Genomic DNA, 12169 nt, shown 5'->3' with positions numbered 1-12169 from the left:
TGGATAAAAACCATCGATCGCAGCTTGGCGGGCATGAAACAACGTTATAGCTGACATGAGAAATTTTAAACATAAAAGCTTCTAGTTTCAATTTGCTTATTCTTAGAGTTTGGAGTTCTATTTTAAACCTCAAGTAATTTAAAACGATATATATATAAGTATGTAAATATGATTGAAAATTGAAGCGTAGATACTGGAAGCATTTGGCTTCGCTGTCAGTAAACTACGATCTGGGTTCTGGTCTGAAATCTATTGTGTTGTTTGTATTTGTCTAAGGTAGATGCTACCACATATCTGAATCTGTCATAAACTCTAAAATGTGTAACTAGTCATTATACTAATAATTAAATAACAGCAGGCAACTCCAACATGAAGCGCATATCATGCTTATCCTCAAAGGCATTATGGAGTCTGATATTATATAAGTCAAAACATTTAGGAGTAAAATAAGAGCAGATAACTCCAATATGAGGCATTTCTCATGCTTATTCTCAAAGGCATCATGAAGTATACGGTAATGTATTACTAGTCATTATACTTAATAGTTAAATAAGAGCATACAACTCCAAGATGAGGCACATCTCATGTTTATCCTCAAAGGCATCATGAAGTCTGATCAGTTTTCTGTGATGTAGTTGATTCATGACTGATATCTCGTTCCTGATCGCCTGCTTCTCCGCTAAATTCGATGTGTCCACAAACTTTGCCACAAACACTCTACCTGTTGATCGTTCTATACACCGGTAGACAACTCCAAATGCACCACTGCAATAATATGATTTAGTCAAAACATCTCGGAGAAGATGGTTACTAATTAATAAACCTTCGAATATAAACATGCTTATATAAAGTTATATTTAAACATTTTGAGAAACATTTACAGCAGCAAAGTCTCCAAGCAATTTGCAAAAAGTGCTAAGGACAGATTAAATTTGCTTAAATTCGGCGAAGATTTTTTGAGAGAAAAAAATGTCTGGCCCGGGGAAGCCTTGAGCAGTATCACAGGCCAATTACAAATGTAAAAGTTTTTGTTATAATTATGTAGCCAACTATTCACTTTAGATCTAATGCCTGGGGCAACACATTGCAGTATTATTCACTGTTTGTTTCTTGATGCCTTTGAAAAACTGTTTAATAAAGAACTATGTTTTATATACAAAAAGAGAATCTTGCTATTTGTTATAGCTTGAAAGTCAGCAAATCTTGAAACTAGTTGAATTTGTGTGTTTTAATTCATTTGAATATCGAAAAATATCAAAATATCAAAATTTGTACATGCAAAACTTTCTACTTTTGGTACACTTATAAGTTAAAATCGAGCAACAGTTTTCAATTGTTTCCTATATAGGTATGCATATATGAAATAAAGTGCACTCATAAATTAAAATCTTTGTTGCTTGCATTTTTACATGCTAATGCGCAAAATGGAGACCAAGGGAGGCAAATCTATAACTGATTTTAAGATAAATCAAAGACTAAAAATCACTGCCGCAATTTTTTTTAAAAGCTAGTCTCATACTTTCCTTCAACAACTCAAAGCACCCACTAAACAATGTCTATAAAATAAATAACATAATGAAAAACCAAAAGACATCAAGGATAATAAGAGGCATGCAAGAAATTATAATCAGCTTGTGGAAAAAAAGGAAAGCGGTAATCTTACGGAATCACAGATCTGCAATGAAAGAAGGAATGTGAATCCAGCTAGAACATCTTTAAAGATGAAAACATCAGTTTGAAAATGATCTACATGCTTGATAATATTAATAGCAGTACATTTAGTATGATTATATAGCAGTGGTACGATAATGTGTAATTTAAAAATATTCTATAACATGATAATTGTAACCCATAAAACATACACTTATGTAAAAGTGCTGGTTTTACAGGTTGGTTTCATTTTAAAATCAAAGCTAAATTCTAGCAGTTCTGATGTCAATGATAAATAGTAGCCATTGCTTCCATTGGTGGACTATTCTGCTGAGATTGATAATACACAATAAGCATGGTGACGCAATGTCTGTCGGCAATGCAGCAACTGACGACATTTGTGACGCAATGGGGCAACAGGCAAGGCCGTTATTACTGTTTACTCCACTTATTAACCTGTACGAGTCATGAATTGACACCTGTGCTGTAACCTGATTGGTTGTTAGCTATTTCTGTTTTGCTCTACACTGCATTGTATGTCTCAAGCTGGTCTGTCTGAAACTGAGGCTCAAGCTGACAAGTACCAAATACAAACCTGAAAACTAACATATTCACATTAAATTTCGCTTTTTAACATTATTTTGTTTACTTGTAACATTTTTTAGCTTTTAACCTGTTTAAATATATAAATCTAATTCATTATATATTACTTTGTTTAAAAAAATACTTGAAAGGCTAAACATACATATATTCTAGCTGATGTAGAAAATTGGATATTACTGTTAAGATAAATTTATGAAGAAAAATATATTCTACTTAGGATTTGATTATCGAGGAGTTGAAATACACTAGACACTCCTATGATGTATACCTCTTCTAACATAAATTCCAGATAACATAAACAATTTATGTTCAGGTTTTGTTTCCTACAACGTAAAAAATTTCATATAATGTAAAGTGTGAGGTCGGCGCAAGCTCTCAAATTCAATTATAATAACTCGCATCTCACGGTTAGCCTTAAAATATTGCTTTCTTTCTTGTCACATTTGAGAGAGAAAACTCCGTATAATGTGATCTCTATATATACACTACTATTCTGACAGTCTAGTTCACCTTGAGAAATCGTCAGGTTTGTCGATAAAACATAGATAATAAGTAGCCGCGCATTCGGTGTACTTATTAGAGTGTCGGTCTATCGATTGCATCTGAATGCCAAGCATTGGAGTATCTTTGAAAGCTATATTTTATCATAACCTTGAAACTTTTCGATAGATAGACTGACGCACAGATAGACACCATTCTTATTATAGTAAAGGTATATTTTTGTATTACTTTATATTAGACATATAAAACATTGTTTTTGCTTTCCTTTTGCAAAATTGACTTTGCTGTCGAGAAAAAAAAAACTGGAGGTAAATTGATATTGAAAGTGTGCATTCTCCTTTACCCATAGTGAAATCACTGCAGTCCTATATATAAAACCAGTGAAATTGATGAGAGAAAGGAGAAAAGTTGTTGAAGCAAACCAATAATACCACAGTTATGGTACAGCCATTAAATTAAAAAGTTAATTTTATAGAATTTTTTCTTTTTGGAAGGACCAGGGCGTTTGGAAAGATCTTGAAACCGATTAGGCAATTTTCTATAACGTAAAATCCTTATCGCGTAAACGTTCTTGGAACAGAATGTTTACGTTGTATAAGCATCTATTATTAGAAGCACCTATTATACTAGAATGAGAAAATACGACAGAGGACAAGCAGAGGTGCAGCATATGTCAACATGCTTGCGCACAGACATACGCTGAGCATAGCAGTTGTGTATGCACATACATTATGTATATACATGTATGTACAAGCAATGATATACAATCCCCACAGGATAGGTTACGGGGATCATGTGGGCGGGGTTTAATGATCGAGTTCTGTTAGGATTGTGCTGTGCTAGCCTGGGTTTTGGGGCTAGAACAGTTCTCGCGGGGTGGTCGTGTTGCCTTGTTAGGTTTTGGACAACACGACTCCCTGTTATCGTGTCATTAGCTCATTCAGTCAGTAGACCCGCGGCTCACAGTAGCAAACCTTGAACTTCTACAGTGTAGGGGTGATACCTAATCAAAAAAGTGAATCCACGAAAAATAAAACATTTCAAATTACCTATTTTCACCACTTTTGAGATTGTTAGGGATCGTGATATATGCTTAAAGTTGAATATAATTTACCCGAAATCACCCGAACAACGTCCGTTTTTCCCTATTTTTTATTAATAGTTTGCCACCCCTAATATAAAATGACAGTCTTTCATCGTTGTCACATTGTTTTACCTGGCCAATAAGATGGGACAGCAAGCAAAGCTGTGCAGTGTAGTTTTCATACTCAAAATCTAAATCTAAAACCAAATTTGGGCCATTTTAAAATGGCGACTATTAATATCACAAACGCTTGTGAATGGCAGCTGACTGACCATAACGGTGACAATATTGGGCAACTATATTTATTTTACAACAAAATGAAACCACCAAATCAGTAAAATAACCACTATTGTTCAAAATATTTGTAAATTTACAAGAGGCTTTATTCAGCATATTTGTTTGTTCGGGTGCCGTATTCGGGTTCACCCCAACAGAGCTCGATCATTAAGCCCCGCCCACATGATGCCCGTCGCTTATCCTTATGGGGGTTGTATATCATTGGTACAAGTCTATGCATACATATAGCAAGCACTAGCTTATAGGTCTGCTGCATATGATGTATATATATATATGGGATTTGTGTACAAACACATGCATCTTCGAGAACATATGCTATTGTAGAAAAGTCAAATACATGTAGCTGTCTTGATAACATACACATAACTTTGCAAGTATATGAACAAGCGTATGAGTACAGTATTCATAGATACCATAGATACTTGGGCGCATACACAATTGCCTCTCGTTGTAATGTATAAAGCACAGATCTGCCGATAGTACGCATGAACCTACAGACCTGCCAAGTTCTTCAAGTATTTCGTAATAGTCTTCAACTTTGTCCCCTTTTAGATCAGCAGGAAATGCTTTACCATGGCTCCAGATGTCCTTATCTGTAAATTCAGGGATAAATGTATTGCTTATTTGAATTTGATCATAGAAGCGCATTATTAGTCAAATATTTCAAATTGCTCATAGATTTATCCTGTCACAATAGTAATTTAAGCTGTTCATAGATGTACCTCACCACTAAAAAAGTTTACAATGTTCATAGATGTACCTTACCACTAGAGTAGGTAACATTGTTCATAGATGTACCTTAACACTAGAGTAGTTAACCTTGTTCATAGATGTACCTCACCACTAGAGTAGCTAATATTGTTCATGGATGTACCTCACCACTAAAGTAGGTACCGTAACAATGTTCATAGATGTACCTTACCACTACAGTAGCTAACATTGTTCATAGATGTACCCCTTCACAAGAGTAGCTAACATTGTTTATGGATGTACCTCCCCACTAGAGCAGGTAACATTGTTAATAGATGTACTTGACCACTAAAGTAGGTAACATTGTTCATAGATATATCTCACCACTGGAGTAGTTAATATTGTTCATAGATGTACCTCACCACTACAGTGGCTAACATTGTTCATACGTAGATGTACCTTATTACTGGATGGATCAGCGGCATTGCCTTTTTGAAAAACGAAAATTACAAAATAAATATTTATTATCAACCAGTTGAACGCAACAACTATTCTGTGTGATGACAACAAATGAAGGCTAGTGGACTTGTTACTATTTATTCTGCTTGGTGATTGGTCGTTACAAGTATTCCACTAATCAAACTAGTAGTTCCGTGTTTGGACCAATTTGCACTGGTGATTAGTTTTGTAAAGCATTCACATGCACAATAAACAAAATTCATTTTAAAAAAAGGATTTTTTTGCTACAGAATCCACTAAAAAAATGTCTTCATCTAATTTCAACTGCCAACCAATGCCATGCACAGTATTTGTTTGACTAGGAAGCAGCCATGCAAGACTACAGGTTCAATACCAGTGCAGACCAAATCTTTTACTATAGAACTTGCATCCTATCAAGCTACTGCTAATGCACTAGCCGGCTCTCAACTCACAGAATTTGTCGTAGTCATCAACCTGAATCTTCTTTCCTCTAACGGAATCGACAGCGACAGAGCGGGACTTGACCTTATCAGCATCGATGCTGACTGGCACTGAATGTGATGGAGAGCCGTAACCATATAAGTTGCTAGCGGTGACTCTCAGCTCATAGGACTTGCCGATACTCAGACTTTGTATGAGCAGGCTCTTGGACCTACAACAGGAAGTGATGTCTGGTCAACAAGCACTGACCTGCGGATGCCATTTAAGTTCATAAAAGTAGATAAAAACCAAACTTGTCTTTAATTTATTTCCTAAATGTAAAAAAATTGCTTACTGTAGTTTAAAAAAAAATAAATTAATTGTTTTAAAAAGGAGATGCACTCGAAATATCATTCAGATGAACTTTTGTGATTGCAACCTTGCTTCGGCTAAATAAAATAAATGTTTCAAAAGTTAAAGCAGATTAGAACTCTGGAGCTCTACATTGTATGAAAATTGGTCTCAGCGCTGTCGTTTTCCTGCAGGCTAATTATTTTATCTAATTGGCCTATTCTAATCTCTAGGCAGCATTATAGAGATATAGTGAAGTTCTTTATAGGAGCCAACATAGTTCGTTGAATTTTTGTTTATGGACCCATAAAACTAATACAACTGTCATATGCGTATATTAATCGTTCCTATTGTTGAAACCTCATTTTAAATTCTGCGTGTGATTGTTTTAAATTCACAAAAAAAACATTTTATAAAGTAAATGAAACTTCATAAAAATAAAACTTTTAAAACTCTACATGACATTAAAAAGACTTGAAATCAGTAGAAATTAGTAGCAGAAACTACTGTAGTAAGTCATGCAACAATACTGTAGCAAGTCATCCAATACATAGAAGTTGCTGGCCCTGGTTTTACCAACACCTCAAAAATTTACAAGTATATAAATATAATAATAGATTCGAATATAATAATATATACATTGTATTATATATATTGATATATACATATTATGTATATATTAATATAGTAATATATTAATATATACATTAATATATTCATATTAACATATGTATTAATATATTAATACAATGAAATAAATATAACTCAAATTTTTTGTTTGAAACTGTAACTTCAAAGTGAAATATCAAAGCTCCATAATGTTTGTCCTTGACCCCGGGCAGCCCTAGCCAGCTTCAGCGTATGTTTAGCATATGTTTAGAAGAGCCAAAAATTATATAGTGTTTAAGAGTTGTTCTACCTTGTTGTGTTAACTTTAATCCACTTGTCACCATCTGACTCTTTTCTCTCCACTAGAAAATCTGTTATGGTGCTACCACCATCGTCGTGCGGAGCCAGCCATGACAAAGTCACATCACTGCCACTACCGTGCTCTACCACAAGACTATGGGGTGCTCCAGGTGTGTCTGCAATGTGGTTGTATGGATTATGCTATACCGCTAACACTAGGTTTAATATGAGAGAAAAGTATTGAAAACCAAAAGAACATAAGTTACAGTACATTGTATTCAGACTGCTACACACCTGCTAACATACTTCAGAGTCAAACCAGATTTTTGCATATTTTCACATTTTCACAGTGAAACTTAAATAACAAGAAAATGCAGTACGCCTGATTTAAACTTGTTACATCTTGTAATAAGAAGCAAAAAGCAAATGTAACATTTCAATTAGACAGCTTTATTAGCAACTGAACCAGAGTTAACACTAGCCAACTCAGTTGACCTGCTGGTAATTAAGCCATAAGATGGGGGGATGACTCATCCTAAGCTATTTATAGAGCACTAGCTGCACTTGTCCACGGGCAGTAACAACACTGAACTGTGATAGTGCGGGCAGTAACAACACTGAACTGTGATAGTGCATACATATCAAAACTATCTATAGCTTTTCAATAATTTTTATTGCCGAGTCAAATCCTTGGATCAGAGCATTTTTGACCAGTTGAACACACTAACTAGCTATTCTGTGTGATGACAACAAGTGAAGGCTAGTGGACCCTTACTATTTATATTGCTTAGTCATTAGTTGTTACAAGCATTCCGCCAATCGTTGTTTGGTGTTCGGGCCAATTCTTCGTGGTGTTGATGGTCTTTGTAATGTTTTACATGAAAACCAAACAAAAGGTATTCTGTACAATGAACACAAAAAGAATCTAAAAATGATGACTCATTTGGTTTAGGAAACATTTTATTATGGCCTCCAACCTGCACATTTTCACACTGACATTAAGTGACCTAGTTGATAATAAGCAGAGAAACAGTAAATCTGTGTGTTACTCCGAATAAAACTGAATCCGATGTTTTAATTTGAAAGTGTTTAGCAGAAACTTTCAGCCTAGTATGCCTTTTAAACCAGCAGGCGGCAGATATAGGAGCACACTAGTATCGGCAATCCAACAAAGTTTGACTGGGCAGCAGCAATAAGTCTAGTAGATATTAATTTGTAATCCATTTATAAGTTGAAGTTTGATCTGAAGTTTGAACCCTTTTGCTAACTGATGTTGGCCCTAAAGAGAGCCAAGGGAGTAACTGATTGGGTCTTCTCTCAGCTGTGACTGAAAGTGAGAGCAGTCTGCGTAAAATCATATTTATTGCAGAGTATTCATAGCACCAGCGCTGCCGAGCAAGGGCCTAAAAACTACACTTTGAAGTCCAAGGAAAAAATTCACAAAGCGCTGGAAATTCATTGTTTTTCTCAGAAGGGTGTACACCTCAACAGATTAGAAGATAGAAATACTCGGGGAGGTGAACATAGTAAAAGGAGACTTTAAAATTAATGCCTCAGATGAAAGATGAAAAATACTGACAAACACAAATAAGGAAATCGTAACTCGCAAAGATCTTCGCCTTGAATCGGTTTTGTAGAAGAAGACGATGAGGTAAGGAGTCAGAATAATTACTAAAAGTAAATTTGCTGCCTTAGAAAATGTTACAGATTATATTTATGTATTAAGTTTGTTCTGTATTACAGTTTGTGTTTTTTTCTAATAGATTGCCAAGCTGAACACATCTAAGGAGATAGACCAATCAAAAAGCTGAATATATCAACCAAGTTATCAGCTAGCATTGAAATTACACTGAAGAAAACACAGTGGTATAAAAAAAGCTAATATAGCCCAGAGAGTCAGTTTAGTGTTTGAGTGCTTCTCAGTAACACAAGCTCAACTAGCCAGATGTACGGTTAGCTCTGTGTCAATAATTGTGCACTGAGTCACACACAGGTAGAATACCAGGCGGTTTCTCTTATTGAGTGAGCCAAATCGCTAGCTACTACATAGTTTATTTTTGACTCGTCTCAGTCCAAACTGCCGATTCACCAGTATCTCCAAACAAGTCTAGCTAGTGTATTTACTGTAAATCCTCGTGTATAAGCCACCATCATGCGTAAGCGGCACCACAAGCTTTGAAGGTTGTTTTTGTTTTTGGGTAGTATAAGCTGGTTTTTCATTCATTCCACACATTTAATTTTGCCTAACCGTATGAGTGATTTGCCAAATCTACTGTCTGTCTGTTGTCACAAGCTCACCCTTGGATGACCACGTGGCAACCGACCAATTTGTGCTTTCACCTTTGCGGAGATTGTTACGCCTTCAGCCAACCACAATAAACAAGTACCATATCATTGAGCACAGTTTTAATTCATGGCATCTAGAGGGGCAAAATACGAAGTTGCGTTTAAATAGAAAGTTGTGAATGCAGCATTGGAAACTCAACTGAAATGCTGTCAAAGTTTTGGCATCAACGTAAAGCAACCCAACAAATGGAATCAACTGCTGGAGATGTCATGACAGTGACCATGACTAATGACATCATTTCTCAAATACAAGTACTATATATCCTAATATCTTATTGTTTAATAAATTATTTTATTATTTTTAACATTTGTGCATTGTAAACGATGTTAACTCTACATGCAGTAAGAAGTTTACAGATTAAATTTTAGCTTGCGTATGTCTAAACCGCACCCCAAACTTTTAAACAGAATTTTAGGTTCACAGGATAAATGCCAAATAAGGACCAGACAATCTATATATATATAAATCTCAAAGTCTGTGTGTTGTGTGTATGTCCGGCTATAGTAACTAAAGTCTGTATGTTGTGTGTATGTCCGGCTATAGCAACTAAAATCTAGGAATGAAAAATTCTCATGGTAAGAATTTGATCTCGTAACCTCCATTTTTAGGGGCACAAAGTTTATCTATGAAACTATCGCGTTCAACTGAGCATAGTGATCAATAATAGTGAAGAAATTTATTTCATTAAATAAAATACGCATAACGTTGTTGAGTCAAACGTAACGATTACCAGCTAGCCTCACGGTCTCACTAAATGAATGCCCGGTGTTGCAAGGGTAATAAAACAGCTTGCAAATGGTTGCAGGTAATGTAGTGTGAGGTAATGTTTATAAGCTGTTTTTTATTACCTGTGCAACGCAGAGTATTTTTCTAGTTTATGTATACAAGGACACGCTCACGACTCTGCATGGCATATGGCTTACATGGAAAGTATGAGAGCTTGACAACAAGAAAGAAAAGGCAACTTCAGTACATGATAGCCTTACCGTTGACTGTGAATTCCATACTGGAAGAGTCAGTGCCGAGTGGATTTTCAAGGCTGAGTCTGTAGAGTCCTCCGTCTGCCTTGTTAGCAGACTTAACGGTCAGTGACACGTGTCTCTTGGAGATCTGAAGGAGAAGCGTCAACATAGAACAGAAAACAGTTGAATCAAAGTATTCAATGGGAACAGTTGGAGAGGTTCAGGTGTCTTGCTATCCTCTTGCCTCATGAAACTATTTGAACGTGTAGGCAAAAGGCTACCTCAGGCTAGCAAAAGGCTACCTCAGGCTAGCAAAAGGCTACCTCAGGCTAGCAATAAAACTTATTTTTAAATTAAAACTGAATGAATTTAATGCTATCCAGTTTGTTTTATCTGCATACTCTATGGTTGAAATATTGTCTCAACCAGCCTAAATATCTTAAAGAGATAAAAATAGTGAAAATTAAAAATAGTGAAGATAGTGGTTTCACACTCAGAAGGTATTCAAATGTAACTCTATTAGTAACTCTATTAGTAACTCTATTAGTAACTCTATTAGTAACTCTATTAGTAACTCTATTAGTAACTCTATTAGTAACTCTATTAGTAACTCTATTAGTAACTCTATTAGTAACTCTATTAGTTCAGTTCAGCTAATCTAGATGAACAAGTTATACGCATATTAGATGAGTAAACCCTTTATACCACATACCTAGATGTTCGCTACACACAAGGAGTGTACAACAATAAATGAGACTGTATAATTATGGAACACAGGCTTTAGGAATGATAATATGACACCAGTGACATCTGGCAGCCAATCACTGCAGAGTTCAAGTGTATCCGTTTAACTAACCTCTTGTCTGCAGCGACTTTCATCTTTGATAGCATCACCATTCTTGTACCAGGTGAAGGAAGGCTTGGGATTACCCAGGAATGGTATCTTCAAGACTATTGTCTCCCCTTTCTCAAAAGCAGTTGCAGACTCAAAGCGACTAGGAAGCAGGATCTTTGGTGCGCCTGTTTACCAGCCAATCATATTCATAGAATACATATAATGTACTTGTTTACCAGCCAATCATATTCGTAGAATAAATGCAATGTATACAAAATATTTTAATAATAATAATAATCTATGCATGTATATATAAATCTCAGTGTTTGTCTGTATTCTGTCTGTTTGTCTGTCTATCTATAAATCTTGTTATAGCAATAAAGTTTAAGAATTAAATATTCGTTTTCGACGCTTCACGCGAAGCCAGAGAAAAGTAAGCGCCCATGCGTGAAGAAGAATGCCCATGCGTGAAGAAGAATGCTTAAACTGACTAGAATTGATATAGAGCTGTAATAGGCACAGCAGCCGGTACAGTGTAAATTACACAGAAATAAACACAGTTCACAGAAATAAACAATTAAAAATTCTTTAAAAATTGGAACGATAAATGTTGTATATGTTGAATAAAAGTAAATTTTGTGTGCGAAAACCTTTTTAATTACCCGTGAAATGCAGGGCATTTATCCCACGAGCAAACGAGCGGAGCGAAGTGTGGGAGTTTTTATGATAAATGCATGTGCACACAACTTACGAAAATTATTCATCAACAATGAGACGAACCCTTGGCTAGAAATTTCATCAACAAATTTAAGCATCGGAATGTAAAGTCGTTAAAGTATAATAACGATACAAAACACATTTAAACCTATTTAAATATGTTACCAAGTCTTTGTAAATTGTCGGTATTATCTTTAAACTTACCCATCTGATCGGATTATACACAAATAGACAGATTTATTTGAACGAAAATTGCCACAAAAAGCTTGAAAAGCTTGGTTTAATAAAAGTTAAGACCAAAAATTGAAACGCCAATAAAGCCG

The 12169-nt window shown here is 35.4% G+C and overlaps 1 protein-coding gene across 1 annotated transcript in view; it reads right to left on the bottom strand.

The window, feature by feature from the left end:
• LOC137388203 (twitchin-like) overlaps positions 1-12169 on the bottom strand; it is a 141327-nt gene that overhangs the window by 19144 nt on the left and 110014 nt on the right. The window contains exons 64-69 of the mRNA XM_068074707.1: positions 11151-11314; positions 10319-10442; positions 6996-7161; positions 5758-5957; positions 4635-4728; positions 562-765 (exon numbers count right to left, since the gene is read on the bottom strand). Coding sequence (XP_067930808.1) covers positions 562-765; positions 4635-4728; positions 5758-5957; positions 6996-7161; positions 10319-10442; positions 11151-11314 — 952 coding nt within the window. The remainder of the gene's footprint in view (positions 1-561; positions 766-4634; positions 4729-5757; positions 5958-6995; positions 7162-10318; positions 10443-11150; positions 11315-12169) is intronic.

The sequence above is a fragment of the Watersipora subatra genome, chromosome 2 (assembly GCF_963576615.1).
Source record: "Watersipora subatra chromosome 2, tzWatSuba1.1, whole genome shotgun sequence".
NCBI classification, from domain to species: Eukaryota; Metazoa; Bryozoa; class Gymnolaemata; order Cheilostomatida; family Watersiporidae; genus Watersipora; species Watersipora subatra.
Note: the sequence above shows the minus strand (reverse complement) of the source record. Positions and strands in the feature narration are given on the sequence as shown.